This window comes from Falco rusticolus, chromosome 12 (assembly GCF_015220075.1).
Source record: "Falco rusticolus isolate bFalRus1 chromosome 12, bFalRus1.pri, whole genome shotgun sequence".
NCBI classification, from domain to species: Eukaryota; Metazoa; Chordata; class Aves; order Falconiformes; family Falconidae; genus Falco; species Falco rusticolus.
In genome coordinates, this window is record NC_051198.1 from 18,472,464 (window position 1) to 18,484,689 (window position 12,226).

Below are 12,226 nucleotides of genomic sequence, written 5' to 3' on the forward strand. Positions count from 1 at the left end.
CACCAGATGTTCTCAGGTTATGCTTTAAGTTTGTTTTTGCAAATGAAGTTGAAATACAAGTTTGTTTTTGCAAATGAAGTTGAAATACGTATTTTCACAAGATCCGAGCATTAACTAAAAGATTCAACAGAAAAATGTGAGGGTTTACAATAACAATTATGCAATACTTCAGCTGATCCCACTTTCTCCTCTCAGAACAAAATGGAAAAGAGATATTAAAGGTGTTAAAAAAAAACCTCAGCAAGTGTGAATTTAGACTTAGATTTCCTTTTCCTTCACTATCACAGAAGAGTATCTCTATATATAGATCTGTCCAGATTTATATCTATATAAACATACACAGAACCACAGGGAACCACATTCATTATTATCCTTGTCTTTTACTGTCTTGAGCATCAACTCTTTCAAAGGGGCTGTTGCTTCAGTCTGAATTGCATGCCTGAGATTATGCAAGAGGCTGAAGCCAACACTTTCAGCCAGGTTTAGAGAATAAGCCACAGGGAAAGGTCACTTCTTGGTTTCTTTGTCGTGTTCACTCAAGATATATCAAGAATTCTTATTCTTCATACCAGAATCTCCTAAGTACCACATTGTCTGAAATATAAGGTTATCTTCACTCAGCCATCAGAAATAAAACAAATATTGATACAATACAAATATGTATGTATCTCGCCATCTTCTCCAGTCCCTGACCTACCTTCCCCCACAGTCTCAGGTAAATGCCCCAGATTATTCTCTCTGTGGCAAACCTTCCTGACAGTTCATTTCCCAAGATGAATGCAGCCACTAAATGAATGGTGGGAACTATGTTCCCTTTCCCCATTGTGTAACACGGACCATGCACCACATGGAATTATGACCTTGGTGGGAGGAGACTGCGCTGCTGTCATCCTCACAGAGCTGCCTCTAGATGAGGCCATGTTAATTTAGGGAATGAGGGAGAACCGGCAATCCCCCCTGCACACCACAAGATGTTATGTGCCCACCTTAAATCCTCCTGCCTTGACAACTCTAGAAACGAAGCTCGCCTTTCCAACGGGGGATTTGATGGCTCTGTCAGAGCTCAAGCCATTAGAGGGCACCTCTGAGACACCTGACGGCCCCATGGATCCCCCAAACCCCACCGCACAGCTTGCAAGCACAGGCCACGTTTGACTTTTTTCAATGGTTAATATCTCATAAACCTCTTATAAGAGAGAAAGGCAATTAGCCGTGATCCCTGTTATCACCTTATCCCCTGACACACAGCAGCCACATCTAAACCGCCTAAAGGCAACAGTCCTAGGCCAATACTGATTCTCTTCTGCATGTCTTCTTGTCTCCTCCACTGTCATGAAGGCATTTTGACACTACTTGGATCAGTCACTCCAGAAGTTTTACTGCTCAGATTTGGGGATGCATTTATAGTGTAATTTCAGCTTTGGATTTCCAGATTTTCCAAAGCCAACTGTGGCATAAGCTAGTTTTTTAAGCAGTTTTGTACATATGGGGGTTTATTTGAAAGACAGGAGAGTGAGCAAAGAAAGCTCTAATTACCACAAGTTAAGTGTTGCTTTGCAAATTTTCATGCCACAATTCAATTAAGTTTTAAAAATCATTAAGAAGTGTTTATGATAAACTCTCAAAGAAATTAGCAGAAGACTTATCAGAATGTACAAGTTCCAGCAGAGGTAGCATGCATGCAGGCAGTGTCCATCTATTCCCTTAAATAACCAGAACCATTCTATGGCCTTCAAGCCAACTGGAAGAATTTCGCCAGGGTCCTCGATTTTAAATCCTCCTGCTCTCCAGCATAGTGTGGTTATCACTAAACTGCCTACTGGCAACAGCCCCAAGCTGATGGATGCTAATTCCTCAGACTATGCCAGGCAAGTGTCTAGCATGCACTGAAACTGTTGTAAAGAACAATACTAGAGACACAGCTTCAGAGCCCAGGAACATAACCTATCACTACTTAATTATTATCCCCAGGGGTAATCTCCTGAGAATTATTAGTGATGGGAATAAATTCCCTGGGCAGAATGAATTAGGCCAAGAACCCTGGAGAATGTGGTCTATTTAGAGAGAAAAACCCAAGAAGTCAGCAGAGGATTTATTTTGCTTGCCTGGAGCTTTTTATTGATTCTTTCCTTTGGTGACGAGACCAGCTAACCAGGTTTCCATAGGCTGCTCCTTTTTCCTGTCCCTTGTCTGCCATGTGTGTCTTTCCCTCCCACATCTCTTAGCCTGGACTCATTTACATCTGACTCTTCTTTTGTCCCTTATGTAGCTGACCACAGCCTTTCCTTCTAAAACTCCTTCCTTTCCCTAGCACATCTTTTGCAACCATCCTACTTGGATGAGTATCTTCAGCCCCCTCTTTGGGTATGTTTGTGCTTTTGGCCTTTTGTTTTTCATATCTCTGGATCTGTATCTTTTACTTCTGGGTTTGTATTTTCTACAAATAGAGCACAGTTACTGTGCTGAGGACCCACAGATCTGTCTCAAGCTTTTGGTCCATACTGAAATCCTAGTGCTTCGTTCACACCTTGTGTATGACTCAAGCATGGCATGGCTAAAATAAAATGCTTGCTCTCCACCTTATAACTCCTGTTTCCCAACTACTATGGGTGACACTACCACCATACAGTGCTTTCTCTAGATTCTCATATACAAACACCAATAGTTTTTCTCCATGAATAACTTATCTCTAAGTCTACTGCTTCAGCTATATCACATTTTGAATTAATTCCTCAGGACCTTCTTTCCTTTCCACATCAAGCAAATAGCTGTCCTTACCTCTAAAGCTGAATCATACCCATGACCTCTCACTCAGCAGTGAAAAGACAGCTCCTCTCTGAGATCATTTCAGATCCTGTTATCCACTCACTAGATTGTAAAATAAACACCTTTTCATTTCCTTTGTCCTTTGGAGGCATTCCTGGTCATCACGTGTGCCACCATTCTCCTTCTAAAGACTTATTTCCTGATTCGGTAGCAGGGAAGTCTCAGCAACAAGAAACTTCTTACTATGCTGATGAATGTAATCTCATCATTTTCTCTTACTCTTCCAGTCATTTGCTTCTATCATTTTTGGTCCTGATTTGTAAGTGTTGTAGACACTTTTGTATTGGGTTGTTAAGAGCGAGTTCCCAGGGCCTCTAGTCCATAAGCTAGGCTGGCCTATTAGCATGTGTGCTGTTTGTATTTGGGTTTAAAAAATTCATCTTGGTCTCCTCATTAAGACTGAGCTCTGTATTCCAGTAAATATCCTAACACTGTGATACAGCAGAAGCCGTGATAAGCAGTAATATTGTCTTATTAGCTGTGACTCCTGCCTTCAGGCTTAAGAAATGTCGTACATCTGGGACTTTTCTTATAATAACAAAAATGAGTGTTCATAACTTTTAAAAATTGGGCTCTTTGCATCACTTGATGAGGAGGCTTTGCAAGTCTTTCCAAGTAAACTGTAATTGCAGATGGCTGATTTGTGGTTGATTTGATAAAAAATCAATCTGTCACCTGGAGTAATTGTTTTCCATTTGTGTCAAGAATAATTAAATGCTTTTTTATGAAAACACTCACTTGGCTTGCAAGTACCTAAGCAAGCTGGTGGTTTATCTCATAGGAACCCACGTAACTTGCACACTAAAATGAAACATCAAAGCAGGCAGCATCTCTGTAAACATAACCAAGCTCAGGCAGAGAAACACAGTTTAATTTTTCTTTTTTTATTAAGGTTCTTCCATCTGCCCCTCACTTCCATTTTGATCCCAGAAGGAAACGGGCCGGCGGGATTCCCAAGCGCCGCCAGCGCCGCCCTTCCGGGGCAACGCGAGGACTTAAGTTTTTCTTATTATCGGCGAGGCTGAGGCATTTTTCTTGGCATTTGCCCGCCGCCTGCCACGCTTTTAGTGGCTCCCCGTGTGACGGACCTACCGAGCGCGGCAGCTCCCGCCTTCCCCTCAGAGCGAGCGGGCGGCGCCGGGAGCCCGCGCTCAGCCCCGGGCGGATGGCGCCGCTCGCGCCCCGTCGCCCACGTGACTTCCTCCCTAGGGCAAGGGCGGGCGGGCCCGACACCAGCCGCGGAACCGCGGAGAAGGGCGCGCAGAGCGGTACGCAGCTGCCGGGCCGTGCCGCGCTGGGAAAGTCGGTGCCGCCCCCCCGCCCCGCGCGCAGGAGCGAGGCGCGCAGAGCTCACCCTGTTCTCCCCTCAGCGAGCGGCCCCCTCCCGGCCGCCTTCCGGTGGAGCAACTCCGGGTTGGCTGCCGATCGACCCAACCCGGCGCCGGCGCTGCGCCGCCGACCTTGCGTGGAGCATCCCATCAGCGGCGCGGGGGAGGGAATTAGAAGCACGCCGTTGCCCGAACGGGTCCATTCCGAGGGCTGGGCCGTCGGTCCCCCCTGCGGGGAATGGTTCCTCCCGTCACGTGGTGCGGCGGAGGCGGAGCGCCGGCGCCGGCCGCCCCCTCGCCCCCTGGTGCGCGTGCGCGGTAGCGCGGATTCCGCCTCACGTGCTCCTCTGCGGCCTGCGCGCGCGGCGGCCATGGCTGCGCTGCTGAGCTCCGCCGGGCGCCTGCGGGCGTTCTGCCCGCGCCTCCTGCCCCTCCTGCTCCGCCCGCCCGCCGCCGCCGCCGCCCGCCCTCCGGCCCCCGCCAGGTGAGACCCGGCGCCACGGGGCTGCCAGCCGCTCGCCGGTGGGCCGGCGGCCGCTGGGGCGGCGGTCCCCGTGTCCAAGGGCACTGGCGAGCCCGCCGCCGCTCCCTTGCTGCGCTGCCCCTGTGGCTGCCGGCGGCAGCCCTGCGGCTTGGCCCGGCCCGGCCCGGCGGTCTCCGGCTGCGTGTGCGCGGCGGGGCCGGCTAGGGGTTGAAGGCCGCGGGGGAGCCCCGTCTCCCTCCGATGAGAGCGGGCCGCTTCCCACCGGTGTGTCGCCGGGCGGAGTGCGCCCCGCTCTGGGAAGGGCGCTGACCCTCGGGGGTCAGGGAGCGGGGGTTGAGCGGTGCCCGGCCGTGGGGAGAGCGCTGTCCCCCCGCGGTCGGGGAGCGGTGCCCGGCCGTGGGGAGCCGTACGGCCGCAGTCTGGGCAGCAGCCGGGCTCCGCTGTGGCAGTAGCCGGCCGGGGTGGCTTGATTCCTGCGCTGCGGGCCCCTCTGCCATCGCGCAGGTGGGGTGGAAAACTGCCCCCTTGCCCCACTAACGCATGGTTGGGGCCCTGCAGCACGTTTGGAGACACAACTCTGCCTTAACACGAGTCTGCTTTTTTAATTAACAAAATTTTTGTTTTGGGAGAGCTAAGCTTTCTCTCTGGTGGTGGTGCACTGTGGCTCCACATTTGGGATGTTTTTTGCCCTGATCACATATGTCTTGGATGTCAAAGTGTATAAGGCTTGGCCTTGGATACATGAGCAAATGTCAGAGCCCCTGTTTGTAGGAAACATACAATATTTCAGGTTTTTCTGAATGCACTGTTTGTTTTTAACAGATCATGAGGGTGCTGTTACCGTTGTTGTAGAGGCAAGCTGGTTGCTTCTGTAACTTTTTCCTTAATTACTCGTTCTAAGAAGGAAGCACCATGTGCAGATGATGACTGTGTCAAAGAGTTGGTATTTATGTTTTGTATTTCATCTACCGAGTATGCTGTTAAAACTACATGAAGACTTGCACAAGCTTTTTTAACGTTAGGGGTTACTTAATTGTCAGCAAGTTCTCAGACTTGTTGAATGAGAAAGGTCTGTTTATGACTTCTGAGCCGTGATGGGGTTAGATTCTTGGCTTCCACCATGTCCAGGTTTAAGTCTGAAAAAAGAGAGTTGGCAATGAGTTGAGATGCTTGACTTTTCATTTATGTCAAGTGATTTGCTGTGATTATAATTACAGTTGTTCAATAAAACTTTGTATAAAAGTAAGTAATAATTAAAAATAACTTGCAAATATAGATGTCTAGCTAAAAAGAAGTATAGATCCATTTCCTTCAAGGATGTAAGTGTTTGCTGTATTTTTTCCAGTGTTTGCAAAGCCTATTGAGATTTCAGTGCAGGCAGGTGGGAAGGGGATATGATGCTTCTATTCAGATAGCAGCTAATGTTGCCATTAGCTCTCAATGTGGCAACACAGAGTTGTTATCTGAAAAAAACTATCAGCATGTAGCTTTAGTTAGTATTAGTGACCGAGCTTGAAATTAATCTCTTCTTAGATGTCCAAATGATGCTGTAGACAAATTTTTGCATAACTATTAAGAACATAAAAGTATTAAACACATACACGGAGTTTTATGACCTGACATAATAACTTAGTGCTATGAAGGGGAGAAAGTTCTTCTGTCCCGTTTTGCTTGTGCCTTAATATAGTGTTGGTGGTCCTTCTAAGTCAATGTAACAATTCCTGGCAGAAAACCAAAACAGTTTTCTGCTATTCTAGATTCTGTTCACAAAGTCTTCTGGGGAACAGAATCTAGAATGGCAAAAAATTCTTCCGGTTTCACAATTCACAAATTCCAGAGCTGGTTCAGGAAAAGGGATGGAAACAGGCAAGAGTCAGCAATAGAGAACTCCTACAGGCAAGTCTCACCACCAAAATAAATCTGTTGCTACATGCACTAACTTTAGTGCTTATCAAACCGATCGTGAGCCGATTTTATTTGGTAGTCTGACAGAAATCTTACAAAAAAAAAAATCAACCAACAGTTTTCTGCTGGTTTTAGTGATGGAAACGTAACAGGTTGTTGAGTGCTAAAGTTGGTGGGAAGGATGAAGTAGACCTGTGCAGGAGGGACCAGGGAACTGGGAAGATGTCTGCTGTATGGTTGGCAGCAGAACCACATGTTTGGTTAGGGGCAAATCAGTAATAAACTTTTCTACTTTGTGGTAATTCAGCTGATTTTTGTTTTCCTCAGCTGGAAACTTAGTTTCCGTAATTAGTTTGTTCAGAGAAGTAATAGTCACCGAAATTGACATATGACTTGATGAAGGACTAACAGTGTATTTTTTTCTCCTAGAACCCTGTTTCTGGAAAAAAACTTGAAAAGTGCTTTATGCGATGGTAACTTGGCTCTGATAGCTGAGTTTTGGGTTTTTGGTTAGTGGTTTGTAGTTATTACCCCTGCACCCCCCTTGCACCAATATTCCTCTGTATTTTCAAGTATAAATGGGGTCATATGTGGGATAGTTCAGTGATTGTTCCTAAAACTCTTCAGTTCTCAGGCTAGATCTAGTTAACTATGCGAGTAGGTTCGTGGTAGAGAATACATTCACAGGAAACAGCAGCAATATTTAGCTCATAGTTTTTAGGTTTTGGTCTAAACTGAATTATATTGGAGTAAGACTGAGCAGCACATGTGAATTTGTACGTTCTGTCCAGTAATTTCATTCCCAAGATAATTTTTTACCTACAATCTTTGTCTTACTGTCACTGTACTAGTTATGAATTTAGGCATCCTAGTGCACAAGCGATGCTCTGGGGCCAAAGTGTTTGTTAAAATAAAAAAGTCAACATTTATGAACTGAAATTGCGCATCTAAGCATATAATTTCATTTTATTTTTTTTCCCTAAATAACTATTGTTGTGTTTTTCTACTTAAGCCTTAATTTCTGGAAGAAATTTTCTCTGTAAAGAACTAGAATGACATATGGACAACTTTTAGACTTGGTATAGTCACTGCTCAGGTCTTGAGATGGTATTTTGAGAGTGAAATGCAGTCTGCTGCAGTAAATTCCAGAGAATATTGATAAAGTTCTGATTGGAATAGTGGACAAGAACCCCCACAGTTTTAAGAGTAAATGAATAACAAGGAATAATTAGCATTTTGCAAGAGAAGGGGGTAAATGACTTTAAGTTTACATGTTCTTGGTATAGTTGCTTTAGCATTGAACATAATAAAGTCAGTTCAGAGGCTGGTCTGTGACTTTCGTTACAGTAATGGTTACAGAAAAGTTGCAAATACGTTAACTTATTTAGAAATGTGAGACAGCAGTCATTCACATTACAGCAGAGATTTTATCAAAGCGTCATACCGGTCTGATTTTTAATCTAAACTTCAGAAAGTGGGTTAAGACAGTAGATGGAATATCCAGTTGCATTGGTTGAGAAGCATTTCATAGCAAATGAGATCAGATCTGTGGCAAATTTATGATTTCATTTGACTGCCTCTAGGATGAGATGTGAAATATACTGAGCTGTATGTTGTGACTCTGGCATGCAATTAAAATGGGATGTACAACAAACTTCAGATCTACAACAGCAAACTAGCTGTAGGAACTTTGTTCATACAAGCTTTGCTAAGGAGAGAAATGCTTGAATTTGCTGCTAGTAGCTGACTCAAGCTACTAGCTACAAGCTCTCAGTCAATGAGTGTTCAGAGTAGATTTTGAATTAACATCAGAATATCTTTTGGGAACTTTATTCTGCATACTTGCGGTGATTATGTTATGTTTTGATGTTACAGCTTGCTGCTGTGGCAAGTTAGTGTTGGGAGAAAGGGTATTGGCTTCATTCTTCCCACACTGATCGCCCACCCATTGCTGGACAGCTTGTCCTACTCTGTCATGGTGCTCCTTGGACCTATTACTGCGTTCATTTCATTTGCTAGACTGCAAGGAGAACATTTCTGACGGATCAACAGGTTTTATTGGATCAATTAAGGATCTGATGAACTCCAGAAGAGTGGAACCACAGGCAAAAGGAGAAGAGGGAACCAAACCCTGTGATGATGGTGTGATGTTAGATCACTGCAGCTGTATTGTTGAACTGTACTTTTGGATGTGTGAGTGCTATGATACTCATCCTGAAGTCAACACCCTATGTATCTTCAGAGAAAAGGAGAACAATTGGGCTCCTAAGGCATAGATCTTGAAAGTATAGCTGAGGAGGAAGATCAAGTGGAATCCATGTGCAAGTCTTGTGAGGCATCTTTGGCTTTACTGTCACTTCTTCACCTTGAGATTCTTGGCTGTAAGATTAAATGTAGCTTTTTAGGAATGCAGAGCAAAGAGCATTTCCCCAGACAGCAGATTGTACTGTAGTGAAACCTGCTTTTTGCAAGATCTGTGTTCCGTTCAGAGGAGTGATTGTTTATGAAGTTAGTAAGAGGGTACCGTGTGCGATGCTTCTCAAGTTGACCTTATAAAGACTTTTGCCTTTTGGTACATTGTAGTGTGTTTGTACAACAGTGAAGCATGTTGGTGAGAATACCCTTTTAAAGAATCTTGTGTCAGATCTACGGGGGATTTGGTTTGAGCCTTGGGGTAAGCCAGAAGTTAAAATCCCAAATATTCATGGCTTAATGTGTGATATGGTGTGGGTTTTGTTTTTTGTTTTTAATTAGCTGCAAACAAGTTGTTTTTGGTTATTTACTATCATACTTGGCAATCCATCACCAGTAGACAAAAATCTAGAATTGAATGCTTAATTACTTTAGCAAAATGGTACAAGTGGTAGAATGCATGGGCTTTAAATGCAGAGGAAGTGTTCAATAGATTTGTATTTGGTAGTGATGAAGCAATGCTCTGTTGTAGTGAAGTTTCACAAGCTGCACTGCTGTAGTTGTTGTATGTGTTGTAGTGATGGACATAAAACATCCAGAGACTTCCTAAGAAATAGCACAAAGCAAAGTGTTTCTGCTTTGCTTCTTGTGAATCACTTAGGCACAGTTCTCCAAAAAACTGGAGATTTCTCAGTCTGCATAAAATATCAAAATTTTGTCTGAGGTAGAATCCTTCTGGATCTCACTGAAACAAGGGTACAGTGGCCTGAACATTGTGGCTCTTTTTTTTTGTAGGTGACCCTGGTATAGGTGACTATAGTCAGGGGAAATACTGTTTAGCAGTCCTGTGAATTATGCTGGGATCTCAGGTGGTTTATTTAGTCTTATATTTAGTAAATTTAATGCTAAGTCTGTAGTGCTTGTATTTACAGTAATGAATTTTAACTCTTATGTTTACCATTATTCTACTTTGAATATGGCTTGTATTTTGAAAACCATTTCATACGCATTTCACCTATTTAGTTTAGTAAGAACAAAACATTCAGTACTTTCTTAGAAAAAGCGTAGCAGCTACCTTATTGTGCCTCTGATAAAGGCAGGCAAATATCTGTATGGTGGCTTTGTGATTCTTTTTTTGAATGTCTGGAATGGGTCAAGTTTTACAGAAAGTAAACCTGCTGCTGCTGCCAATGAGAGCATTGGAACCATTTACTTCTTGAATTTTGGGAAAGATAGGACATTTTTTACTTGGTCTGATGTGTAGGATATGTTCCTTTAGGAAACTGAAGGCACTGCCTTCAGTGTGCTCTAGAAATATGGAAAACATGTAAGTACATCAGTATGGTACTGGGCTTCTCACTGAACCATTGCAAACAATTTTACTACTTGAGTCAGTATGAATTTCCCCATGTGCACTTCACCTCTGCATAATTTTTTTTTTTTTCAGTTTATCTTCAAGTACTTTCCAAATGTTCCAAAATAAGCTATTTTGGAGGTGAAAAGTTGCCACTAAATAGTGGGTGGTCGTGTGTTGGGTTTACGAACGTACAATTGGTTAAACTTTGCTGTGTAGGCAAGGTCTGTGCTTTTAATCTTCACAGTTGTAGAGACAAAGCTGAAAATGGTGTAAAGGTACAGTAGTATCAGAAGGCTACTTGTAATTTCTGATTGTGTGAATGGGAGAGAGATCACTTTATAGGGCTTAATATCCATTTCAGCTTCTCTGGATAGGTACAAAGAAACATAGTTATGAAGCATAGTAAAGAGAAATTACACATGTGGGGGAAGAATCAAATTGCTAATTGAAACATCTGAAGATTATTGTGCAGCTTCACGTGCTTGCAAATGTAATGTTTCATATGGAGAAATTCTTAAAATGCCATGTACAGGTAATTGATGAAAGTAAAAACTTGACATTCATTGCAGCCCTTGGAGAAGTGTCGTGCATTTTGTGGTGTAGCATAGCATTTAATTCTGAACAAAGTTAATTAAAATAATTGAAAAAATATAGTTACATCATAAGACTATATAATCCAATGTCTAGCACTGAGGCTGGATCAGAAGTGCCAGGGTCATGATAGATTCCCTCCCCTCCCCCAGTCATACTTTATAAGCTTCCAAATGAGAAAGTTTGACTGTCAAAGTATCCTGTTCTAGTATTTCATTACAATTAATATGACAATAATTATTATTACCAGTGTGATGCCTGATGGATTAGGTACAGTTGCTTCTCTGCTTGGAGAGTGAGATGGGATAGATGATTCTTTTTGAGGTTTTTAAACTTGGTTTTTGTGTTTTTGTGAGTAAACACACCATGACAAATAGAATAATTCTGTATTTTATCTATTTTGCTTTTGTTGAAGATTTTAAGTGTGGGGTTTTTTTTTTCTGTGTTATGTTTTGTGTTTAGCAGTGGCTCATTTTCAGTACTTTTTTTGTTGTACTGTTGTCTAGCTAGTCATATACCATCTTATGTTTCTGCATTTGGTTTTTTGCCCAAAACATAAAGCTTTTGTTGGTGTGTATTGAATTTCCTTTTTGTTGATATCAGACCATTACATCAAGTAATCACGATGACTCTGAAGTCTGAGGCTCTCCTTAGAGTTTGCCACTGTTATGGTGCTGTCTACAAATTTTATAAGTTTATTAACTCTTCTGTCATCCAAATTGTTAATGAAATTATTGAATGGACGTGGGTCGTACCACTCTTTTCCCAGTTGGGTCCGGAGATAGCTTAACTTAGGATCCCACATGTATATTCCCAATTTTGCAACAGACCCTGATTAGCACATTTTAAAGTTATGTATATTTTAATTTTTTTTTAAACAACTACTGCACCCCTATTTTTGTAACTGAAAGTAGATCATATCTCTTTGTTTTGCTTATGACATTGTAAGGTAACGTGATGCCAGAAGTCTGTATATCAATCTTTATTTTTGCCAAAACTTTAATGAATTTTTTAAGGTTATTCCAAAGGAGTGGAGATTGAGTAAGGTCCGTTAATGTGTCTTAAATATAACATATCTTAATATTTCTAGAAATTACTTAGCACATTCTTCCCTGTTCTCATCTACAACCCCATCTCCTTATTAAAATTTACTCATGATAAAATGGTTAAAATTTACATAGTATGGTTGCAAATAACATTTTTAGAAAGCTAAACAGTGTAAGATCTGTAATTTTTTCCCATTTTAAGAGTAACCGTATATTTTTAAAAACCACCTGTCTTATATTTAGAAGCCTTCCTTGCTGTGTTTTTATGTGACTTCCT

General features: G+C 42.6%; 1 protein-coding gene across 1 annotated transcript in view; it reads left to right on the plus strand.

The window, feature by feature from the left end:
* The first annotated feature begins 3,976 nt into the window (after window positions 1–3,976).
* LRPPRC (leucine rich pentatricopeptide repeat containing) overlaps window positions 3,977–12,226 on the plus strand; it is a 92,413-nt gene continuing 84,163 nt past the window's right edge. Inside the window, exon 1 of the mRNA XM_037405353.1 lies at window positions 3,977–4,638. Coding sequence (XP_037261250.1) covers window positions 3,992–4,638 — 647 coding nt within the window. The 5' untranslated portion in view covers window positions 3,977–3,991. The remainder of the gene's footprint in view (window positions 4,639–12,226) is intronic.